Here is a 25,604-nt window from a genome sequence, read left to right on the forward strand (position 1 = left end):
CAATAGACCATTTTGTAGGCGCGTGTATCCCATCAATTTAAGGTAGCAGTAAAACCTCACACTAAATAACTGTTGCCACCAAAGGCTCTCTCCAATAGGTTTCCCTGCCACTTTATTATATGGTGTTTGCTATTCAAAGGTGGTGGTCCATGGAACTAATACATGTCAGTCCATGAACCACTGTGTGAGTTTCTAGGAAAGAAACGTTTGTAGACCAAGGCCACAAATATGAATCTCGTCCCAGGCACTCTTCATGATCTTCAGAACACAGGAAACTATAGCAGGCCAGAGGGCTATCTAAACTAGCATTTTGGTCACATTTACTCCCCCCCCCCCCCAATTAACTGTGGGAAATTCAGAAGAAGAAATTTTGTTTGAATTATATTGCTTCATGAGTTTTTACAAAGACCTGGCTAGTGCCCTCCTGGTTTCTCCTTCTGGGTAACATTATTTTTCACAACATTATTACCTAAGAGAATTATGATCTTCACATATAATTAGGGATCCTTTTTTCTTAACTGAAATGAACACTATTTTGGGCTTCTGACCAAAATATACCTTAGAATTGCATACAGTGGTCAGAGCTAGATGCAAATAGTGCCTTTGAGAAGTGAAACAAGATATAAGTGACTCCGGACAATACCAATCACCTCTTGCATTTTGTGACTTCTTGCACTTTACTTTGGATATTATGTAAAGTTGTTGTTGCATGCATTCAAGTTTTTCTGACTTATGGCAACCCTAAGATGAATCTATCACAGGGATTTCTTAGTAACATTTTCTAAGAGGGCATTTGTCCTTACCTTCCTCTGAGGTGTGCAAACATAACTTGCCCAAGTGGATTTCTGTGATTAAGGAGAATTCGAGTCCTGGTCTTCAAAGTCTTAGTCCAAAGCTCAAACCACCACACTACTTGGTTTTAAAAATTTTATCTACCCAGTTCCACTTCTACACTAAAATTACTGCATACCAGGAATTCTAAGAGAAACCTTTAACAACGGCCAGCAGAGCTGCATAAAATGGAGTCAAAGCCAGCTCAGCAATCTTCCTAGGGACACTGGGCCTGAAACACTCTCAGGCACAAATGTATTTGCTATTTTTCCACTTCTGGGATGTCAGCTGTGTCAGGACAAGCTCTAGCAGTAAATAATAATCTTCATTCTGCCTACCCCTGAGATTGGGTGTAGTCTTGGCAGTCTTCTCCATTTATTACTAAATATTCTGAGAAAAGGGAGCATCAGCTCTTTAAACATGTTTTATCTACTCTCATTCTGGTTCAGAAATCACCTGACACACTAAGTGTTATTAAACATAAGGTAAATTACCCAAGCTGCAGCATTCAATGTTTTAAGCAGGTTTTTCTAGCACCTGGGCATTGCTGTGAAGTGTGAACATGCATCCTAAACCTTTTTCACTGTGACCACCTGAGGGCACCCTTACAGCCAGAACTCTGTCCTCACAAAGCATTTCTTTCCATTCCCATTTCTTCAGTCCCAACTAGTAGTTTACAACATTTCTGAAATCATAGAATTTTATTTTTTGAATTTAAGAAAAACTTTAAAAATACAGAGAACTCCCAATACATTTTCTTTTCCGAAATAAAGTTGGCCCCCACATAGCTGACATTAGATCTTGTGGTTTCCATGTTTCAAAGAAAGGGTGGGGTTAATCTAAAGCTGACCACTTACTCTGTAGCCACAGTCCATCAGTACTGAAGGAAAAGAAATGAGCATCAACTGCCAGGCCCAGCTGAGGTCTCAGTGGCATGGCCTCCAAGCTCCAAACAGACAAGCAAAACACAATCAAGCACTTTTCTTTTTCCTACCAATTTTAGCAGTCCTTTCTTCTCTGGATGCCATCAGAGGCAACAACGATGTCCCAAAGCGTACAGTGAGAAAGAAAAACAAAAGCAAACAGAACCTGAGAATAAAATGCAATGGGGCTCTTAAGAGTTGAGATATCACTCCTTCACAATGTGGGCTGAAAGCATTCAAATGTCTCTGGCATTTTTGCAGAAGAACTGAAGCTTGGAATGGGAAGCCTGAATTAAAAAGTCTCTCTGGTGTGGTCAGGTGGCACCAGTTGCTTTCATTTCATTTCAAACTAGACAATAGGGAAACACCTGTCAACAAGCACCTACCTCTGAAAGGTAGGAGCAGCACCACCACCAAAATTGCTGTAATTTGCACACTAAAACTAGGCAGCACCACCACTTTGACAGGAGTGCCATGGAAAATAATAAATCTAACTATCTCCTGCTGTTAGCAGCATAAAGCAAAAAAGGAGACCGTGTAAAAGATTCAGCCTAGCTCTTGCCCTTTCAGTCAAGATCTTTGTGGTGTGCACACAACAAGCCCTTCCACCTTCTATATAAAGGTAGCAAAACGTATTCTCACCAAACAGAGAAATCTGTTCACTGGCAGGATGTCCTTCCCAGAGATGAAGTAGCAAACCAGAGAAAAAGAAATCAAAAACTAGAAGTGAAGTTTGGACTAGAACTGCAGCATTACAGGGTAAATCTTAGGTTATCCTCTTATGGAAAAAAGAACAATGGGAGAAAAGAACAAGGACATCTTAAAAATAGGGGAAGGGTGAGGAAGGAAAACATTTCTGGAGTAGGTGGGGGTTTTCTTTTTGGTTAGTTGATGCAAACTTCAAATGGCATGATTTTTCCAGTCAGACTAATTGATGTGTAAGTCCCAGAGATCTGGCACATGATCAGAAGCTGGAGATCTCTAGGCCGAAACTGGCCAGCAGACACAGATGATCTGATGAATAGAAAGGGTTCGGTAAGCCATTTGCTGACCAAAGGATGTCTTCAGAGAGGAGAGAAAGACGTCCAAGTAGCTTCAGGGCTCCATCTTGATATAGCCTGGGACCTAGAAACGAACCAGAATTCAATGCAAAAAAAGCTCTCAAATCTAAAGCTTGGAAAATATTTGAACTACAACTCCCAGAATCCCTAGCCAACATGTCCCTCGGCTGCAGGACTGTGAAAACTGTAGTCCAAAAAATTAACAATGTGAGGCTCTGCTTATACTCCACATAGAGATCTATGTGCTCTAATCACAAACTGCCAAGGAAGCCACAAAGTGTTTTTAAAAATGCACAATTTGTCCACAGCAACTTAAGAATCAATTTCTACAGACAGGGTTACATCTCCCCACAAAATAATTACATACTGTGCCCCCAAGTGCAATCTAGACATTAATTTACACAGCACCCCCCCTTGGTGTCATTTGCTTTCATTCTATAAAAATCTGCTATGATCTTCCTTGTCTAATGAGATCACAATATCCCTACAGTTAATCTTTCTGAAAATTTCAGCTGGAAGAGCATGAATAGCTGAAACATGCAAATATTTTATTTATTTATTTATTTGCGACATTTATATACCGCCCTTCTCACCCCGAAGGGGACTCAGGGCGGTTTACAAGTATATATACATACAATATATTATATTATACAACTAAATCGCAATATTATTAGTAATATTGCATGTAATATAAATATGCAATGCCACACAGTGAAAATGTGGTTCAAGAACTTGTAGTTACCCTATAATTGCCATACATGCAACCTATAACCAGTTTTCATCTGAGCTGGGGAGAGTTACTTTTTGGACTATAAATCCCAGTTTATTTTTACTGTTTTAAATTGTTTATATCAACTTCCATTGTATATTGCCGTAAGTCCTGCTGTTATAGAGTGTGGTGAAAATATCTGGAGGAAGAGACATAGACACAAGCATGTCCCCATGACATCCTCTAGGACAGAAGTGATCAATAGTGGAAGGGTAGAGGGTCATATTAGCTCCCCAAAACTTGGAGGATTGCATCTCACCACAAAATGATTAAGTACTGTGCCCCCAAATACGATCTAGTGGTCATGAGGACATTTCCACCATCTTTTAAGGTCTTTCTGAGACAATTTAGGCCTAAGAAGAAGGGTTGTTTTTTTAAATAACATGAAGTTAATGGAAGTAACTTTCTAGGTCTAACCTGCCCCAAAGTAGACACATGGTATTATGATTTGCAAAGAAAATGATGCCAGGAAGAAAGTTAAAAACACTTTAACTTATACTGATCTACTCTAGGGAATAAACTGCAGATATAAACAAAAATGTTGCTAGGAAAATGCAGCAAGAACAGGTCAGAGCTGAATTATGATAAGGAAAAAGAAATGATGTCAAGAAAAAGGAAAAATACTTTAGCCTATTTCTGATCATAATTCAAGGAAAGGCCACATGGGGTAGGACAGGTATATTATCTACATATTACTACAACTCACTGCAGAGCTACACCCAAACGGAACAAGAGGATCAATATATTTTCTGACTTCTGTGTCCACTATTAAATCAATGGATAGATCCAAGGATGGGGAGAAGACCCATTAATAGCCTTAGGAAGATCATCATATGCAGGCTATAGCCACCTCATCGACTAAGTGTGTCACCCTCACATTCCTGATTATTACACTCACATTCTAGATTGTCATTCTTGATTGGCTTTGCTGAGTAGAAGATGTAATCCACAGTGGCACCCACGCCCATTGGCATGGTTGTGATCTCAGGGCGACCTCTTGTGGGAAGGAAGTGGTTGTAGACAGAGGTCAGATTGAGGACATGTTGAATACTGCCTGGGTAGCTGCACAAAAGAAAGCACTCCCCTTCCCCAAAAGAAGGGGAAGGGGATACAAAATTCAACAATGGAGTCAAAAGCATGGAAATTACAACTGCTATTCACAAACTATGGTCTACAACAATATTTCATCAGTTACGGTATTTAGAAATAACAATGCTTCTCTGCATTTAACTCCTGGAGAATGAAGGTGTTAATGATTTATTGGAATTTGGGCTCCGGACATACAAATAGAATTAAGTCTTTTTCTTCCTGCTGCAATCCAAACAAAAGCTGTGAATAGCAACAGGAGGAATTAATTAATGGAGCATCTAGAGAATAACAATTTCGGCATTTTAAACATCCAGATAAGTATGCAAGGATTGTTTTTATTGATGGTATATGATCTTGGCAGTGAAAAAATTGTTCTAAACCTGTGGCTTAGCCTGTGCATGCTCAAGTCTCCTGACAGAACTCTCATTCAGTATCTCAATTTTAGTCTGAAGAAAGGACTTTACTTAGGCCAGTAGTTTTCAAGCTGGGGTCCCCAGATGTTTTTGGCCTACAACTTCCACAAATCCCAGCCAGTTTACCAGCTGTTAGGATTTTTGGGAGTTGAAGGCCAAAAAACATCTAGGGACCCCAAGTTGACAATCACTGACTTAGGCCATCCGAGTTGGCTAAATGTATTAAAAGGATGGGGGAAACATCTCTCACTTCACCTGATGAGTCTGTGACAACTGGGAAGATCCAGTTTCTCCAAGAACTGCTTCTCAGCCTGCCTCTGGCAATTCCCTTCTCTTGAGAAGGCTTTCTTGGGAGGGGGGGGGGGGAACGACTCATCTATTGCTATTAGCTCTTCTATTGCAACATGAGTGTTATGATTGGAAACACACTATCTCCAGTAATATCATTATCTAGTCTTTGCATATTATTGGTTATGAGCCTGCTTTAGTTACTGAAACCCCTGTTCTACTCCCCATTCAGGTTACCTTGAACAAAATAGTTCTGAATCAGAGTTGTTGACTACAATAGGTTCCTTAGGCCAGTATGCAGGACAATCTGCAATACAACACAATAAAATTAAAACAATTATCTATACCACTGAGTTTATAGTATTGAGTATGACATGCAAAAAAGGCACAAAGTTGCTGCCTATCGCAACCCCATAGTTTAACACCAAAATTGAAGAAGCACTAGTTCCACTGTTGAATGCGGGAGCCCCCAGTGGCGCAATGGGTTAAACCCTTATGCCAGCAGTACTGCTGACCGAAAGGTCAGTGGTTCGAACCCGGGGAGCGGGGTGAGCTCCCGTCGGTCAGCTCCAGCTGCCCATGTGGGGACATGAGAGAAGCTTCCCACAGGATGGTAAAACATCCAGACATCCCCTGGGCAACGTCCTTGCGGACAGCCAATTCTCTCACACCAGAAGCGATTTGCAGTCTCTCAAGTCACTCCTGACACAAAAACCCCCAACAAAAACTGTTGAATGTAAATTGCCTTTATTCTTCTAAGAAAAATGCTGGCAGGTCCTCATATTCTTTCTTGGCAAACACTAGCAACAGGTCTACATGCCCTCACAAGGAACACAGAATATGCAAGGATTTCTCATGTTACACCAGATCAGGCAGGTTCCACAAAGTAAATTATAAGAATATTTTAAAAAACTGATATCCTTCCTCAACACAAGAGATGCTGTGAAACCCTCATAAGTTGGACAAGTTTGGTAGACCAATTGCCAAACTACATGCAGAAAAACATGTCAGAAATCACCTATCAGTTGTAGATCAAGCTAAAGACCAGAGCAGGGGGGGCTGACCGTTACGCACATCCCAATGTGCCTGCCCAGACCCCATTCATACAGAAACATACGGAAGGTCTCACCTTCTTGGGATGTATGAAATCATTAACTATTACAAGATCTCTGCCTATGAAGCATATCATGGCTACAAGCAGCAGAACTGGGTGAAACCATGTTTGGGTACCTGGTATGGCATCCGTCACACCTTCCAATAGGACCAAGCCTGAGGGTCGTTCACAAGCAGCATCACAGTAGCGGAACTGAAGCAAGAATGCACGACTGTATTTGCGCCTGTCTGCAAGGAAAAATAGTTCAGGTGTTCAAACTGATTACTTATATGGAATTAGCTCTTCCTCCTCCTCTTTTTGTGAATCTACATTGGAAAACATCTAGGTTACAACTTAAAAAACATAAAATCTATTAGGAGAAAATAAATAAAAATAAAATTCAGCCCCACCGATGATACTGGAAGGAATACACACACAATAATGAAAATGTACCCAAGTTTCTTATATGGCAAGGAAAAAAAAGTGACAAGCCTTATGACCTGAGACGTCTGTACAACGCAAAACCATAGATTTATAACTTTCAATGTAACAGAATAATAGAGTTGAAAAGAACACATGGGCCAACTAGTCCAACCCCTATCATGCAGGAAAAGCACAAAGCACTCCTAACGGATGGCCATCCAGCCTTTGTTTAAAAGCCTCAAAGGAAGGAGCTCCCACCACACTACAAGGAAGAGAGTTCCACTGTTGAACCGCTCTTACAGTCAGGAAGTTCTTCCTAATATTCAGGTGGAATCTCCTGTCCTGTAATTTGAACTCACTGCTCCGAGTCCTAGCCTCCAGGGCAGCAGAAAACAAGCCTGCTCCACCTTCCTTATGACATCCTTTCACATATTTATACATGGCTATCATGTCTCCTCTCAACTTTCTCTTCTGCAGGCTAAACATCCTCAGCTCTTTAAGTCACTTTTCACAGACCATGGTCTCCAGACCTTTGATAATTTTAGCTGTCCTCTGAACACGTTCCAGCTTATCAATATCTCCCTTGAATTGTGGTGCCCAGACCTGGACACAGTATTCCAGGTGAGGTCTGTCTAAAGCAGAATAGAGATGCAAAATTACTTCACTTGATCTAGACACTTATATCCCTTTTGATGCAACCCAAAATCCCATTGGATTTTTTAGCTGCTGCATCACACTGTTGCCTCATGTTCAACTTGTCCTCTAAAATGTCAAGATCTTTTTCACATGTTCTGCCATTGAGCCAGACGTCACCCATCATGTATCTATGCATTTGGTTTTTTCTACCTATGTGAAGTATCTTATACTTCTCATTGGTGAAATTCATTCTGTTAGTTTTGGTCTAGCAATCTAATCTGTTGAGGTATTTTGAATTCTGACCCTGTTTTCTGGAGTATTAGCTATCCTTTTCAATTTGGTGTCATCTGCAAACTTGATAAGCCTGACCTCTAAACCTTCATCTAAGTCATTAATAAAGATGTTGAACAGCACCGGACCTAGGACAGAACTTTGTGGCACCCCACTAGTCACTTCTTTCCAGGATGAAGATGAACTACTGGTGAGCACCCTTTGGGATCAGTGGCTTAACCAATTACAAATCCACTTAACAGTAGTATTATTTAGTTCACATTTTACTAGTTTGTTTGCAAGATGATCTTGGGAGATCTGATCTTTTTTCCCTTCAAAAGTTTAGATCAGGATGCACAAAGTGTGGTCCACTAGCAGGAGGGTGGGGGTGGATTTTTAAAAAATCCTGTTTTTCAGGACTGGCAAGTAAAAAAAAAATGGGGGAAATTAAATTGGAAATGGACCAGAAACCACTTCCTATTTACATTTGTCATGGGAACTGGAATTCTGAGACCTAGGGCCACCATTATTGGGTTTTCTTGGCAGGATTTATTCAGAAGAGACTTATCAATGCCTTGCTCTTAAGATTTCCCCAAGATCATTTAGTAGATTTCCCTCATTAATTGGAAACAATAGGGGGAAAAAACACCAATACAGCAAGAAGAAAAGAAAGGTGCTGATGGAAGGGGGACTCATTGTTCATGGGCATAGAGGGAATTGTGTGCCAAACATACAAAATGAAATGGTAAGTGTGCTGTCTTCCTGTGCATATGTAACCAATAATAATAATAATAATAATAATAATAATAATAATAATAATAATAATAAAACTTTATTTATACCCCGCCACCATCTCCCCAACGGGGACTCGGGGCGGCTTACATGGGGCCGTGCCCAGAACAATACAATGTAACAAAATATAAAAACAACATATCATAACACAATTAAAATACAATAAATAATAATGTACAGTACAACACGAGATCAAAAAAGCAATATAACATGGGCGGGCCGCATGAACACTAAGTTAAAACTCGGGGTGGGAAAGAGATAAGAATAAAAACCACGGGGAACAGAGACATAAGATAGTAGAACAGTCTAGAGGATAGATGTTGAGGGGAGTAACAAAAGAAGTATATGACAGTTACTCTCCAAAAGCGCAACGGAAGAGCCACGTTTTAAAATCTTTCCTAAAGGCTAATAAGGTGGGGGCTTGCCTGATCTCAATGGGCAGTGAGTTCCATAATCGGGGGGCCACAGCAGAAAACGGCCCTCTCCCTTGTTCCCACAAGGCGGGCCTGAGATATAGGCAGTGGTGACAGGTTGTCAAAGCTCATCAAGAACAAATAGCAGTACCCCTTTCTCCTAATTCATGTGGACACCAATGTGACTGCAAATAACACTTCTCAGCAGAAAACTGAAGAGTGTTCTGAGTCCCCGGTGGTATTCTCACCCATTTTGCCAGTGAGATATATTTCTACCAATTGTACCAGTTAAAGATAGAGACAAGAATTTGAAGACCTTGTAGGAAATGACTGGCTATGCAGATGGTATTAATGGGAGAAGTTTGTCTTCTATGAAGGTTATCTTCATTTTGTAGACAAAGAATTATTAGTTACAGATGGGCTATACCTCACAAAGATTGACCTTGGTTACATCCAGACTGAATTACTGCAATGCTCTCTACGTGAGGCTGCCCTTGAAGACAGCCCGGAAACTGCAGCCCTATACGGCTCAAACCCTGCATATCTCAGTGATCGCATCTCCCCCTACGAACCGGCACAGGCTCTAAGATCTACCGGGGAGACCCTTCTCTCGCTCCCGCCACCATCACAAGCACGGCTGGTGGGGACAAGGTAGAGGGCCTTCTGGGTGGTAGCTCCCCAGCTCTGGAAACCTGGTGCTTCCTGCGGATCTGGAAACCTGGTGGTTTCTGCAGCTCTTTGAGCTGGGTTAGCCCTTAGACCTCCCTGTTATGACCCCGCTCAGCACTTTATTTATTTCCTAGCCCTATGCCATTCTGTTGCAGTTGACCTGCCTAGCACCTTATAGTTGGTCACCCCAACGCTGAACCCCTGGTTGCTATATCTTGGCCCATTGATGGAGTATTTTGTTACTAGTTTTAATTCTGTCGTTGCTTTGAATTCTTTATTTAGTGTACTTATGTTCATTATTTGTATTAAGTTTTAATTGTTGAATGGTTTTAAGTTGTTGTATGGTTACCTTTGCTATGTTGAAAACCACCTTGAGTCCCCTTAGGAGACAGGGTGGTATATAAATAAAGTTTTATATTATTATTATTATTATTATTATTATTATTATTATTATTATTAGATTGGGAAAATATATTTGGCAAAAGCATGGCAATCTGATCAAGAGGGAATTAAACTAAATCCTTTGGAGTTTGGAAATGGTAGGTTGAACATCTATCAAATGTTATCTTCCAAACAAAAGGATGTGGGAGAATGGAAAGCATAGTAAAACTCACAATAGAATAAAAGATGAGAAAAATGCTCTTGATGCCTATACACCAATGCACAGAGTTTGGGGAACAAACAAGTCAAGCTTGAAGTTCTTGTGCAGGAAGGTAAATATGATTTTGGGGTTATAATAGAGACTTGGTGGGATGATTGCTACAATTGGAGTATAATAATTGAGGGGTATAGAAAATGAAGGAGAACATTAAATTTAAAAGACAAATTAACTTTTCCATAAATCCATGCAAGTGATCAAACCAGTGGGAGACCAACTGGATAAAAATAAATGGAGAAAGAAACAAAAACAACTATGTGGTAGGAGAATTTCAAAATAGAGAACCCAAAAATATCACTGACCAGATGGCATAAGAAAATTAAGGGAGCTATAGCCACCTTAACAGTATTACATAACCACAGAACTTTAGGTGCTCTTACTGCCTATTATAAAGAAAACCAGCTGATTCCTAATCCATCCAAAACACAGAAGTGTGCTTTTCATCTTAAAAACAGATCTCGAGCTCTGAGGATTACCTGGGAAGGTATCCCACTGGAGTACTGCAGCACACCAAAATACCTGGGAGTCACCCTGGACTGTGCTCTGACTTAAAAGAAGCACTGCTTGGCTATCAAGCAAAAAGTGGGTACACAACCTGGGGATCACAACCAGGTACAGTGAAGACATCTGCCCTTGAGCTTTGCTACTCTACTACTGAGTATGCACGCCCAGTATGGAATATACCTCACCACGTCAAAACAGTGGATGTGGTTCTTAATGAGACATGCTGCATTATCATAGGATGGCTACGCCCAACACCGCTTGAGAAATTATATTGTTTAGCTGGTATCCGCCAGGAAGTAGCAGCCAGCAATGAAAGGACCAAGACATTGACACTCCGGCCCATCCTCTGTTTGGTTATCAGTCAGCATGCCAATGACTTAGAAACATCTTCCTAAGATCTACAGAGATACTTGCAGGAACATCTCACTCAGCAAAAATGGCAGGTTAAAAACCCAGAACCTCAATCAGTAGCTGATACCAGATGAGAAATTCCCTCCTGGGTACACAGAAGACTGGGCAACATAGAAGGCACTGAACAGACTGTGCTATGGTACGACGAGATGCAGAGTTAATCTTAGGAAATGCAAGTGTGGAAAAGAGCATAGACCACTTACTACAGTGAAGTGAGCCCTGCCACATGCAAAATGGAGGACCTTCTTACAGAGACACCAGAGGCACTTGAAGTGGCCAGCTTCTGGTCAAAGGAAATTTAGTTGAATGCCAAATTTTTAATTTTGCTTTTTATACATTATAACTCTATCCCCAATTTGCTTCTGACACAATAAAAATAAAACCACAGAACTAGTTGGCAACTGTGGAAATAACTCTCCCACTCATTTCTGAATTCCATTATTGTAAGGAGGTTAGGACCAGTCAGTGTTACATTAAAGATTTTGAGGAGTGCTTCTGAAGAACAGTGCAACTGTAGACACAATCCCTGTCCCTTTTCCTAACTCAAGCTATGCCTTATTTCTCTAAAGCTGTCTCTGAACCTGAGAAGCATGATGCAGGAGATAAACCTCATCCTGCCTCCTTTGTCTGGAGCTAGGTCTGTCCAGAGCCGCAGTGAGTTCTGAAGGCATAATCCAAGGGGAGAGACAAATCCAGCCTCTTGGGAACTATAGGACTGAAAATTTTGGTTGACAACTACAGCCAGTCAAAAATTGAGAACCCTCAGTATGCATTTACTCGTATTTGTTAATGAGGGACTTACGGCATAACCATTACTTTACACTAAGGTTAAGAAATCTGAACATACAACCTGAAAAGTACCTTGTATTCTCTAATTCAGCACATAAATAGGGGTATGAAGATTATCACTAGTTTCACCGCAGTAAAAATTACTAATGGACAATGAAATTGTATCCATGTACAGAAATAAACCGTATTCAGTTCAATTGGATTTATGTTTAAAATTTTAGGAAGACAGCACAAAACATCAAATGTTACAGTCATTCCTTTCAGCAAAGAAGTGAGTTTGGGAAACTGAAAAAGTAGCAAGGCAAGAAGGCTCCTGACTATTAAAGAAAAAAAAAGGAAGGAAATAAAATAAAAAGAAATTCTACTTTCAAATGCAATGTTTGTGGAAGAAAGCATAACTATGCAATTACCCCAGGAAGCTCACCTGACTTCTTGCTTTGGCACAGAGTGGCATATTGGCAGTTATCAGTTATACCCAGGCAGCTAGGCCAAAGGGGTGTCAGCAGTTTCCGTTGGTGTAGATTCTGACAGAGTTCTTCCTGTCCAGACACCTACAGAGGCAGAAAAGGCAGAACACAAATACCTGAAGAAGTCTTTTAAAAGGCATATCCTCTTCTCAGATACAGCAAACATTGACAGTAGGTGCACATGCACCTTTAATTAAGATCCAAAAACAAAGATATACCACTTCCACTGGTAGGCCAACTGTCATGGTTTTGTGGGCTTCACTGATTCCTCACCAGAACAAAACTCTGGAATGTTGCAACCCCCATTCCCTTCACCCATTTTACATCAGAATGCCAGATGGACACTTCCTACTTGAAGACAAATTTTGTTCAAGTCTCAAAATGCTAAGAGTACAAAAAGCCCCCAAACACAGCTAAACGGCTAACAGCCACTCCATCCCCAAGACTTTGGGGAATTTTGGCCATTTTTATCCATCCCTCCTCCACATGAAAATATAGGTTAAAGATTCACATGTAACCCATTGGCTGCACATTCTCGCCCTTGGCCTGCAAACTAAATGTGTTTTACAATTCCAGTAGGTACATGGGATGACGGAAACTTAATGATCACAAAGAAAAAAGTGGCCCAATCAAATCTGGTCATTTAACGACTCTGGAAACCTATCTGTTTTGCAGATGGTAATACTGCAACCAGGGACAGACAGAAATTTAGAATGCAATAATCTTAAAAATTATTAATACACAAGAGATGTCTATGTGCATCCAAATCATACACCTACATCTTACAGTTGCCTCTTACTTGCCACTGTACACTATGCAATTTCCATACCAGGTTTCATATTATCCATTACAGAAAAAAGTGTACCTATTTGATCTCCCTTTTGTTTTTTGTCATTTAATACCATGAGGAGTAAGCCTAGCATATAATGGAACTGGGCAAAAAAATGTTTGCTTTGATTGAAAATATAATTACTGCTTACCAGTTTTGATTTAATTTTCTGACAAGTTTTAAACTTGATTGTTCCATATTTATGTGCCTCCTTCATCTACTTCACACACATCCTACTTTGCATGAGTGTAGAGAAACAATAATGGAAATAACAGTCAAGCAGATAAAACCCTCAATTTATAAAGACTTTGGCTTGACTGCTCTCCTTTTAATGGAAATGGAATTAATCAGTTTTACTGAATGAAATAATTAAAACTACAAAGAGATACAAAGAAAAAGCAAGCAGTATTCTTAGGTACTCCTCTAAGGCCACAGAGAAATGGACTGCACACTAAAGAGCTAAATCAAGCCAGCTGCCACTATCTACTAATCCTTTCTCTGCTTACCTTCCAGGCTGGCATCCCATGGTAATACAACTGGCCGTTTCGAATGAACTTATACAGTGGTGAGTCAGGTACAGAGTTCAAGTCACCGCATAAGATGATAGGACAATAACTGCCATCAGCCATTTTTGCAGTCTTGTCTATTTCTGCTAGGAGTAAAGCCATCTGGGCTAGTTTGATATCTCCTCGACGAGGATTGTACAACACATGAGTGTTTGCCACACATAAGGGACTGACTGCTTTGTCTCCTAAACCTTCTGGCAGTAAGGGCTGTAGCAGTAACACCAGACCCACATTGTCTCTGTTGAGGATGTCTAAGCCAGGCCGAAAGAATTCCACAGGGTTTGAACTGATCAGCTGGAACATGTTCTGTTTGTAGCAGATGGCACATCCATCTGTCTTTCTTCCTGTCCGCCGCTTGTAGATACAGGTAAAGCCTAGCCAAACCACAAAAGCCATTGTTAGAACAATTTAATCCACTAGGTACTTCAGGCTGCAGCCTTAAAACACACACTAACTGAAATTCAATCAATTGTTGATTAGCCAGTCAACACATAGGTGTATCCAATTGGTTCAGTGGCTCTACTCTGGTCAAACAGAGCAAGGTCCAGGGAATTCTAAGTAAAAGCACACAGAATTAGGATTCAAGTGTCTTTAAGCATGATGAAATAATATACAGGTTCCATTCTTCTGACTTCTGCTTTTGTGAACCAGCTTTGAAATATTACTCCCATTCTCCTTAGGAAACTGTGCAAGGTCAGATAAAATCAGATTTTCATGAGCACTGAGATGAAGTCTGAGCGTGGAGTTCTTTTGTTAGGATACAAGCAAAAACCATCTAAAAGTCAAAAGCTCCCAAAGTCTTGTGACACTTTATTTGCAAAGCTGAACTACACATAACACTGGACACATATTAACAGTTTCTAGATATAATGAAGTTCTACAGAAGTAGGAAATGTAAGCAGAGGAACACCAGGGACTACCTTTCATTTCTGTATATTGTTCTGCTTTAAATCAATCCCCTGACCATCCACTGTTTATTTCCAGGCCTACACTTGGAAATTTCCCACTGCCACAGGGGAGAAATGACATGCAAAAACAATCATTGTTGTGTACCTTCTCCCACACATAGATTAAACTCCCATTGGTTGGGACAAAACACTGGGATGAGATACAAAGCCTTCTCAGTGGTAGCCCCTCGGCTCTGAAACTCCCTCCCCAGTGGCATCAGGCAGGCCCTCCTGGTTTTTAGGAAAAAATTAACATCTGGCTTTTACACAGGCGTTTGGTGAATAGGAAACTACGGAATGAGACTTTAACAGCTTGAATAATGGACTATGGATTTTGGAAAACAATTTCGACATGAGATCATTTTACATGGTTTTAACCTGTTAATCGATTTATATGTGTTTTAATTGCTTATATTTTTAGACAGTTTATATTTTGATGAGATGTGCTTTATTGTTTACCTGTATGGCATTGAATTTTTGCCGGATTTGTAGTAAAGGTAAAGGTTTCCCCTGATGTTAAGTCCAGTCATGTCTGACTCTGCGGGTTGGTGCTCATCTCCATTTCTATGCCGAAGAGCCGGCGTTGTCTGTAGACACCTCCAAGGTCATGTGGCCGGCATGACTGCATGGAGCGCCGTTACCTTCCCACCGGAGTGGTACCTATTGATCTACTCACATTGGCATGTTTTCGAACTGCTAGGTTGGCAGAAGCTGGAGCTAACAGCGGGCACTCACTCCGCTCCCGGGATTTGAACCTGGGACCTTTTGGTCTGCAAGTTCAGCAGCTCAGTGCTTTAACACACTTCGCCACCAGGGCTCCAAATTTGTACGCCGCCTTGAATTCCCTCCGGGGTTGAGAAAGGTGGGGCAAAAACAAAGTAAATAAATAAATAAAGGTGAATATATGTGATTTCTCTGTTGGGATGGGGAATGATCTGATTCTTTGCCACTCCCACGAGAATGTTTTCAAAAGCTAGGATGGTGTTGAGTATCTTCACACCAGTCCATTTTCAAAAAGATCCCAACACTTAGAAAAGAGATGTGAATATTTCTATTCTTACATGACAAGAAGAGTGAGTTTGGGTGTGAGGACTATGGGTGTGTTTCACTGAAAGCAAAGGCAAAGGCAATGCATGTTCAGACACACATGCAGCTCATTTTCCATCCCTTCATGCAGGCCTCAGCAGTAAAAAAAATGTCTGCCCTTCTTGCCCCATGGAAGAAATCTGTTTGGGTGGGGAACAGCGGTTTGTATAGAAAGTTAAACAGCTCCTTTCACCACCATTGCTGCACTCTGACCGAAGCCATCCACATTCTACAATGTCTACATTGGCCCCGATGAAGAATTTGGTTCAACTCTTTTCAGAAACCCATAAGGAGAGAATAGGGAGAACAAACTTCTGAGCTAGTTCCCAAATAGAGAAGTACCCAAAGAAATTTCAAGAGATCACTGAAGCTTCACACAACCATGCTTCTGATCAAACTAAAGAGGGAAAACAAATAATCAAAAACAGATTGGCAATGTTCAGAGGCATCAGAGGAGGCAGTCTTGGGCTGTTATTATGAAAATGAAAATAGATACCCATCATTGTAAGTGCTGGTTCCAGCTGCTCCCAAAAGTGATTCTCCTGAATTTCTTGGAGACAAAGAATCTGGAACAAGAAAAAAGAGCGCACACACACATATATATAGCAGTAGCCTTTATAAATCAGCAAAACAGAAAATATGTCTAATCTTGACTCCTTTTATCTAAACAGTTTCTCCCCCTCACTTTCACTTGCTACAGAATACTAAAATACAGCATCCTGGGGCACTGCACATTTCAATTATGTATTCAAACATGAGCAAGAAATGAGGCGCAAAGATTTTTGAAAATGCAGGGGACTAGAACTGCAGAGTCTCACAAAAATCAAATGTGGAACTTCAGTGGAATTCAACAGTAGAAACACCAAAGTAGATATTTCAAATGTCCTGCAGAACAGTACTCTGGAACTCCATTATCAGTTACTAACAGTATCTGATAATACAAATATATTATTATTATTATTATTATTATTATTATTATTATTATTAACAGAACAAAGAGCATCCTCAAATTTCATTGAAGGGAGTAACACCAGCAGATGGATTTTGGAATCCCTAATAGCTTCATGACCAAACATTAGCAGCTATCCCCTTCTCCTCCTCTGTCTCACCCCCGTCTCAAGCATGGCTGGTGGGGAAGAAAGAGGGGGCCTTCTCTGTGATCACCCCCTGCCTCTGGAACTCCCTTCCCAAAGAGGTAAAAATGGCCCCCTCTCTCCTCTCCTTTAAAAAACCTTTAAAGACTCATCTATGCACATTAGTCTATGGAGAGAAGCAGGTTTAGAACTTCTTAGAACATCTCTATATATAATCCCTGGACACTGGAAATGCACTTTGGCGCTGTTTAGCAATCATACATCATCATAACTGTTTGTTCTATACAACATTAGTCACCATTATTTAGTCTTTTTATTGTGTCAGAAGTGACTTGAGAACATACTGCAAATTGCTTCTGGTGTGAGAGAATTGGTGGAAATGGGAAGTCACTTGAACCTCAATGGCCGAATGAGGATTCCTGAGGATTATGTCTACTTTGCAAGATTTATGGTGAAGATGGAATTCTGAGGTGGAGAGACTAATGTATGGATTGCAGACCAAGAGTAACAAGACATTTGGCTGTTAGAAAGGAAAATATTCCCAATGAGAATTTTGAAAAAAGAAGTACTGCAAATGTGGAAGGAAGTTAATATGCTACATGTCTAAGCATTCAAAATTTTGGTGTGCCTGACTGAAACTCAGAGCGGTGCTGGTTAACCTTGATATGTCTGTATGAGTTAGGATGTTTTTGATAAGTTTTATAGAGGTCAGTCTTTTAACAGCATGGGGAGGATCTCCTGAGTTCCCATGGCTTACTGCTATGGCTAGGCAGAAAACATTTCTTGACATGATTTAGGATACCTTAAGTAAAAGCTGAAGTGCATGAAAATATTGTTTCAGAGGAAGGTGAAGATCACATGCATTTTTTACTTTGTATTTGTCAGTAACAATAACTTTGCCATTTTTAAGTGTACCTGACAAACCTGAAATTTCACTACTCACATCAGGATCCCAGTGCTGGATCTCCTGTAAGATATTAGTGAGACGATAGCTCCAATTCAGGATGTCTGGATGACAATGCATGTAGAGATGAGGGCTCTGTTCTATCAGATCCTGGGCCAGAATGTTGTAGGACATGACTCTGAATTCAAACAAAGAACTCCCATCTGAGCCCAGCTCTGGGATGCAAGCCTGAGCAGAAAGATCTTCCCAATCTCTCCACAGAATCTCTATGTAAGAAAGGAGGAAAACAAAGCTTAAGCGTATATTTGCAAGCAGCAAGAAGAGATATAGACAGAGGGAGTTGCATTGGGATGGTTTCTCAAACTTCCTCCCACCAGGATAACAGTTTCAAGTCCAATTTAATGTCCCTTTAACTTTTTTTAAGTGTATGAGATACTGATCACAGCAACAGTATTTTGATTTCAATCCTAAGGACCATATAAAACATATTAAATCCATTTATCATGCAGCTTTTTCAAAACAGTTATAACACCACCAGTGGGGGAAAAAAACCCTGCATATAGAAACTACAGAGAACCAATTTTCATCAGGACCTCAGCATGAAAAGAAAGGATTAAATTCCTCACTCCACATCTGCTTGTTGCTATTCTAATAATCACTAGACTTGGGTAGCTGCTGCTAGAATTTTTTTTTAAAAAAAAAACATGAACATTAATTGCGGTTGCATTTGGTGTCATTTCTACTTTTGTTCTAGACTCAAAGAGCTGGAAGAGACCCCTGAGGTGCCAGACATGACGGAAATGCCACCTAAACCCCTCTGCAGTGTATTTGGGGCAATTCTGGAGCAAAAACTACTGTCTCACATGGCTCTATCCTTACTGGAAAGTGGAGCTGGGGGATTCCTTTAATTTCTTAGCAACTGGCCTTTGCATTCTCTCTTTGTCTTTTCCCTTCTTATATTTAACATATATATGAAACTACTGGGAAAGGTTGCTAGAGTTTTGGGCTCAGATATCATCAGTATGTTGATGATGTTCAGTTGTATTACTCATTTCCATCTAATTTCAAGGAAGCTGGTAAACCAGTACCCAAATCATATAAAGGACTAAAGTGAAGCCTAATTCAGACAAAAAAATAGTGCTCCTGGTCAGTCAAAAGAATACATATACTAAATGGGGCTGCACTCCCCCTGAAGTTGCAAGTTTGTCTCCAATTCTGGAGGTCCAGGTTTCACAGGTAACTAGTAGTGAATTTGCACAATCATAGCTAGTACACCAACTGTACAAATTCCTAGAGAAGTCTTACCAAGCCATGGTATCCCATGCCATGGTTACAGTTCACTTGTATTGTTGAAATGCAAGCTACAGTAGAGTCTCACTTATCCAAGCTTCGCTTATCCAAGCTTCTGGATTATCCAAGCCATTTTTGTAGTCAATGTTTTCAATATATCATGATATTTTGTGCTAAATTCGTAAATACAGTAATTACAACATAACATTACTGGGTATTGAACTACTTTTTCTGTCAAATTGGTTGTATAACATGTTTTGGTACTTAATTTGTAAAATCATAACCTAATTTGATGTTTAATAGGCTTTTCCTTAATCCCTCCTTATTATCCAAGATATTCGCTCATCCAAGCTTCTGCTGGCCTGTTTAGCTTGGATAAGTGAGACTCTGCTGTACATGGGTGGCCTCTGAAAAGTGCTCAGAAACATCAGTTCCCTCAAAGAGCTGTGGGAAGATTGTCAACTGGGGTTGGCTATGAAGAGCTTACAACTCCCTTCTTGCAACAACTCAAATGGCAGCCACTCAATTTCTTGACATAATTCAAAGTGATGGTGATGACCTATGAAGTCCCATACTACTCAGGTCCAGACTCTTTGAAGGACTGTATCTCCCTAAGGAGTCTGTTAGAGCTCAAATATCTTTAAGGCCCTTCTGTTTCCCAGACTTCTTTATCAAACTCATTTGATGGGAGCAAGGGAGCTGCCATTCTTAGTGGCTGCTTCAAGGCTTTTGGGCTTCCTTCCTAAAACGGTTACATGGATCCCCTCCTTATTTTCCTTTTGATAGCAAATAAAACATTCATATTGTTAGGCTTTTAGAAATTACTTGAAATTGACTTCTAATTGTGTACTGTGTTCTTCTGTTGACTTCTTATATGGACTTTTAATTCATTTTGAAGTTTTAAAAACAGATTGCTTAATTGCTTTTAAAATAAATTTTATCATTTTACTGATGTCTTTATAGTTTCCAATCTATACTGGTTTTATTTTTTTAAAATAAAGTGCCCCTTTTTAAGAAAAGGGCAGGATATAAATAAATATAACAACATTTCTCCCCTTAATCATTTCTACTACAGGCTGAACACATGCAGTATTTTATAGGATTTGGTTTTTAAAATCATCACCATCTTGGTTGTTTTTCTTTAGATACAGTCTGCCAATGTTCTTGTTAAAATTGGGCTAGGAGTAGGCACTGTGAATACCCCAAATTTGGCCTCACTAACATATAACAGAGTAGAATGATTACCTTCTGTAATGTAGACACCTCTTTTCTCTTAATGCAGTTCAAGACAGCTTTGTTAAATACTTATCACATTGCAAGGCCATGTTTAGCTAATGATACACTGAAACACCTGAGCTCCTTTCATGTCAGTTTTGGCCAAACCAAGTCTATACCATTCTGTACTTCAATATTTCTTTTTCTGTAACGCATGCATGACTTTACATTTAATTCTGCAGAATTTCATTTCAATATTCCAAAATGAAAAATGATTGATTTTAAATTCTACAGCATTAGCCATTCCTCCTAGCTATATGCAGATTTGCTCAATAACCACTCTAAAGACTCACCCAGTTTATTTGTTAAAATGTTGAACACCACAGGACCTAGAACAGATCCCTATTCCATACTGCTGTAGACATTCATCAAGGAGAATACTGAGCCTTAAAGAGAATACTGAAACTCACTGAATAAAGTTGATTAAATAGATGAATCCACCTAATTGCAATATCATCCAACCTTCATTTTACTATCTTATAAAGAAGAATATAACAAAAATGGGGTCAAATGCTTTGATAAAATTGAGCTATACTATGTATCATAATTCACTAAATTACTAACACTAAATAAGGAGATAAAGCTAGTTTGACATGCTTGTTCCTGACACAAATACCTTGCCTCCTGGTTACCTAGGTGGCATTAAACAGAGGAAGAGTGCATTAAATTAAACCAGAAATTCTGAAAATGTAGCATGAAAGGACACATACATCTTGAAAGAGTCCAAGGAAAGATAAGGCTTGTTTAAAAGCCTTTTCGGCACTACCTAACATAACTAAGATTCAGATGTGCGAGAAATCACAATGCCATGCCATACCTGTGTACTCACCATGATAAGGTATCTCAATTGGAAGTGGCTGAAATTGACCTGTGTTCTGAAAAGGCCACATTCCTCCCTCCACTGACCCCACATCACTCTCCTGAGCAGGACTCCAAGCTAAGACAGCAGGGTCTTCAATCCACACTTCTGTGGATAAAGGAGAAGCATCAACAATCTGAGGAGCAGCATGTGTCCTTACTGCTGTCCATATTGCATTGTCCCCTAGAGCATCTCTCTCCTCTGCTGGTAAATTTGACAATGTAGTTTCTACAAACTCCTGTAATTCAGGAGACACTTCAGTCTGGTCCACATACTGTTGCTGTGGCTGCTCCTGATCACCAGACTCTGGTGATATGTTCAGGTCGCTTAAGCTCGTCATCAGTAGCTCTGGGCCTTCCCGCCACTCAGTAGCCAGAACGGCTGAAACCTTCTCTGGTTTTGAAGCACTCTCATGGGGATGTACCTCACCAGCTCCTTCCTCTAGCCACTGCTGCAGCAGGGCTTGCTGCTCCTCTGAGACTGGCTTTCCACTGACTGAAGCAGAAAAGTTGTCTATATGGGTGGTCGCACTCTTTGCCAAAAGCACGTTCTTCCGACATGTAAAGAGAGCATCTGCTAAAAGAAAATTTTTTTTTTTAAAACAGCGTGAACTGAAGAATTAAAAACCTACATGATTCCCAAATGAAGCAAAATTAGGCTGGTTAAAGCTATTTAAACTCGACAAGGGAGTTTGTGTGCCAATTCAGGGGATCAGTTGGCACAGAAGAAATACAAACAGTCTGAGTAATATTTTCTACATTTTTACAACATTTTCATAATGTTGCAGTTCTGATTCATTATTTTGATGGCATTTAGCAACATTTTCTTTATCACTTTAGCTGAGCATGAGTTCTGAGCGAGTGAAACTTTTCTACCAGTTAAAACAATATGTATTGCAATGCCAGCAATAGCATATGTACAATTGCATACATTGCCAGAGCAGAGAAGAAATAAGTATTACTCTCACTGGTTTTACACAAGAGGCAAGACCCTCTAAAACAGTGGTTGTCAATCTGTGACTCCCAGAAATCCTAACAGCTGGTAAACTGACTGGGATTTCTGGGAGTTGTAAGCCAAAACATCTGGGGACCCACAGGTTGAGAACCACTATTCTAAAAGACCTCAGTTGTCAGGCAGGCAACTCTACACTGTGTGAACTTCAGCAGTCTAATTGTGAAGTTACTACTTGGATTGCGGTTAAGTTATCCCAGAAAAAGCTATTGCTAGAAGCAAACAGAAACTGAACCACAGAAACCACCTGGGGCCTGGAGTGACAAATATAGATCCAAGTGCACTCCTAAGCAACACACCTGATACTTCAAGGAGAGTGCAAATGCATCCAAGTCATGTTCTTTACACAATTCTCAGGTCTGAGAAACGCCTGTCCACAGTTCCTCCAGCTTTTCCAGTCTCAGCTTTAGTTTATTGGCCTTAATCCAGCCCATTAAAGATTCCAGGTACTACACTAACCCCAAACAACTTGAATGACAAGAAGTACTGGTGAATGTAATGAATATACTGATGGAACCCAACACCAAAACTCCTAATGCCTTCCTCAGGGAATTCATATTGGTATTGAAACAAGATATGGATTTCATATCGATACTGAATAGCATAGGAGATATAAAAGCACAGTGGACTGTGGAGAGAAATGGGTTCTCCCCTCCACTAAATGCTATACTCTGGACTTGCCCTCATAGACTGGAACGGAACCCATCATAACACAGTGCCTTCCATTCAATGGCACCAGTCCAATATGATACCAAGATCAAAACCAAAAGCCATTTAAAGGTCTACAAATATCAACAGAATAGGACACTCTCATATTTCCCCTGGAATACGTCCCCAGCCAGGGCACCCCAAGCTGTCTTAGTACCATACCCTGGCTTGAAACCAGAAAGAAATGAAAGTCTGTGTAAGTGTACTTAAACAACAAGCCTAAAAGGTATTTTCAAGCCTCTTAACAAGTGGAAACTAGTTGTTCATGTTTTTTTTCTACCCACAGACTGCTGATTGGGCAGCAACTTGTTAGTTTATTACTGTTTTGTGTTTACTGCCATGATGGAGATATGTTGTCGAAGGCTTGTGGAGGAGGAGATGCTTGTGGGAGTTTTTTTTGTTTTTGTTTTTTTGCCCAAGATGCCAAAGTAACTTGAACACCCTTGACTACTATAAATATCCTGACTTGAGGTAAGTGAGGTTGTCCTAGCAGTTCTGCCCTCAGGGAGTACAATGTCTTGAACTTGATAAAAACTACCCTGACAGAACTATTCCAAGGATTAGTTAATTAATTAATTTGTTTGTTTGTTACAGTGAACCCCAGATAGCATGTGTGGCTCTTTCTTTCCACTTTCTCTCCTCACAACAATTCCAGAAGCAATTCGGGCCACCAAAGCAAATCAGGGAATATCATGGCTGGATCTAGAAGTCCCATTCTAACCACTAGCTCATACTATTGCACATCCACACCTTCAGATGCACCTGCAGTCCAGCAAATATTATACTGAATTTTTTTTTTCGTGTCAAGAGTGACTTGAGAAACTGCAAGCTGCTTCTGGTGTGAAATATATGAGCTATTCTTAAAGGTTACACAAGGCTCCTGATCCCCTTTCTGTCCTGAAACAGATTAACACAGCTATCCCTTAGAACAGTGGTTCTCAACCTGTGGGTCCCCAGATGTTTTGGCCTTCAATTTCCAGAAATCCTACCAGCTGGTAAACTGGCTGGGATTTCTGAGAGTTGTAGGTTCAAACACCTGGGGACCCACAGGTTGACAACCACTGCCTTAGAAAATAAACACTATGCATTTGGCAGTGTGGTGTGAGCGTTGGCTGCATCTACACCAGACATGGGCCTACCAGCTGTTAAGAATTGTGGGAGTTGAAGTCCAAAACACCTGGAGAGCCAAAGTTTGCCTGTGCCTGTTATACAGCGATCCACTCTCGGCCTCAGGGGAAGGCACAGGTAACCTCCCTCTGAAGACATCTCTGCGAAAAGGGTCGCCGTGGACCAGAAACGACTACAAGGCACACCACAACACTGGCCAAACCCGCCTCTCCCTTCACCCTCCATTATGGCAAATTAGGTTCAAGCATACTGTACCGAGTCAGGGGCTTCAAAGGCAGGTATGGCGGCCTATGAAGGGCAGCAGCGCGTCTCCTGACAGGCCTGCTGCTGCTGTTGTTGATGATGACGGGGAGGCGCTTCGTGAAATCAAAAGGCTGTCACGCGCCTCCCCAACAAACACCGACAACGGCCTCCGAATTCCCTCAGGCTTCCATTCCTAGGAGAGCGGCCTCCACTAGGAGCCTCTCTGTGAGGAGGCCCAGGACTAGGCCCAGGACTTTTAACGCGCCAGGAGGCCCAGAGGAGATGGAGGAGGAGGAGGAAGCGGTTACCGTGTAAAGCCCGGCCGAGCCGCGTCAGGGGCAACAGGACGTAACAGAGAAGCGTCCCCAGCATACTGCTGTCGACGTCCCTCCTGCCAGGCCAGGCGGCCACGCGGGTCGGCCTCGCCCCGCCCCCACGTGGAGCTCCTCGGCCGTGATTGGCTGAGGCGGCGGGCTGAGGGAGGCCTTGTGCCCCACAGCGCCATTTCCTCCCCTACAGGCCGCTTTGGGTTGAAGATTAGCAAGGCGGACTGAGGGAACACCTGTGCTGTGGGACGGGTGGAGGGCAGTTTGGCTTCACTTACTGAACTGCTATGAATCTGGGAGTTGGAGTTTGATACTAGGAGCCTCCGATGGCCTAGGGGATAAAAGCCTTGTGACTTGAAGGTTGGGTTGCTGACCTGAAGGCTGCCAGGTTCGAATCCCACCCGGGGAGAGCGCGGATGAGCTCCCTCTAGCAGCTCCAGCTCCATGCGGGGACATGAGAGAAGCCTCCCACAAGGATGGTAAAAACATCAAAACATCCGGGCATCCCCTGGGTAACGTCCTTGCAGACGGCCAATTCTCTCACTCCAGAAGCAACTCCGGTTGCTCCTGACACGAAAAAAAAAGTTTGATACTCTAAAGCAGGCATTTTGGAAAATGGCATTCAAAACCATTTGGAGATCATTTTGTAGTTTATTTGTTCAGTTGCTTCCGACTCTTTGTGACCTTATGGACCAGCCCACGCCAGACCTTCTTGTCGGCCGTGGCCACCCCCAGTTCCTTCAAGGTCAAGCCAGTCATTTCAAAAATACCGCCCATCCATCTTGCCTTTGGTCAGCCCCGCTTCCTTTTTCTTTACATTTTCTCCAGCATGAATATCT

The 25,604-nt window shown here is 41.1% G+C and overlaps 1 protein-coding gene across 6 annotated transcripts; it reads right to left on the minus strand.

Moving 5' to 3' along the window:
• Positions 1 to 1,513: 1,513 nt before the first annotated feature.
• Positions 1,514 to 24,905, minus strand: angel1 (angel homolog 1). 6 transcript variants are annotated; one of them, XM_008120772.3, is made up of 10 exons: positions 24,748 to 24,905; positions 21,320 to 21,922; positions 17,965 to 18,191; positions 16,424 to 16,493; positions 13,835 to 14,268; positions 12,457 to 12,583; positions 6,605 to 6,715; positions 5,612 to 5,681; positions 4,483 to 4,646; positions 1,514 to 2,879 (listed from the first exon to the last, which is right to left on the minus strand). In XM_008120772.3, exons 1-10 carry the CDS (start codon positions 24,809 to 24,811, stop codon positions 2,719 to 2,721), a joined length of 2,031 nt encoding a protein of 676 aa, XP_008118979.1. In that variant the 5' UTR covers positions 24,812 to 24,905; the 3' UTR covers positions 1,514 to 2,718. The 6 variants fall into 6 exon arrangements, 5 of the variants coding, with proteins under 5 accessions (XP_008118979.1, XP_008118933.1, XP_008119072.1 ...); XM_008120726.3 differs by having other exon boundaries at positions 21,320 to 21,925; positions 24,748 to 24,903; XM_008120865.3 differs by having other exon boundaries at positions 21,320 to 21,457; positions 24,748 to 24,878.
• Positions 24,906 to 25,604: the final 699 nt, after the last annotated feature.

This window comes from Anolis carolinensis, chromosome 1 (assembly GCF_035594765.1).
Source record: "Anolis carolinensis isolate JA03-04 chromosome 1, rAnoCar3.1.pri, whole genome shotgun sequence".
Taxonomy (NCBI): domain Eukaryota; kingdom Metazoa; phylum Chordata; class Lepidosauria; order Squamata; family Dactyloidae; genus Anolis; species Anolis carolinensis.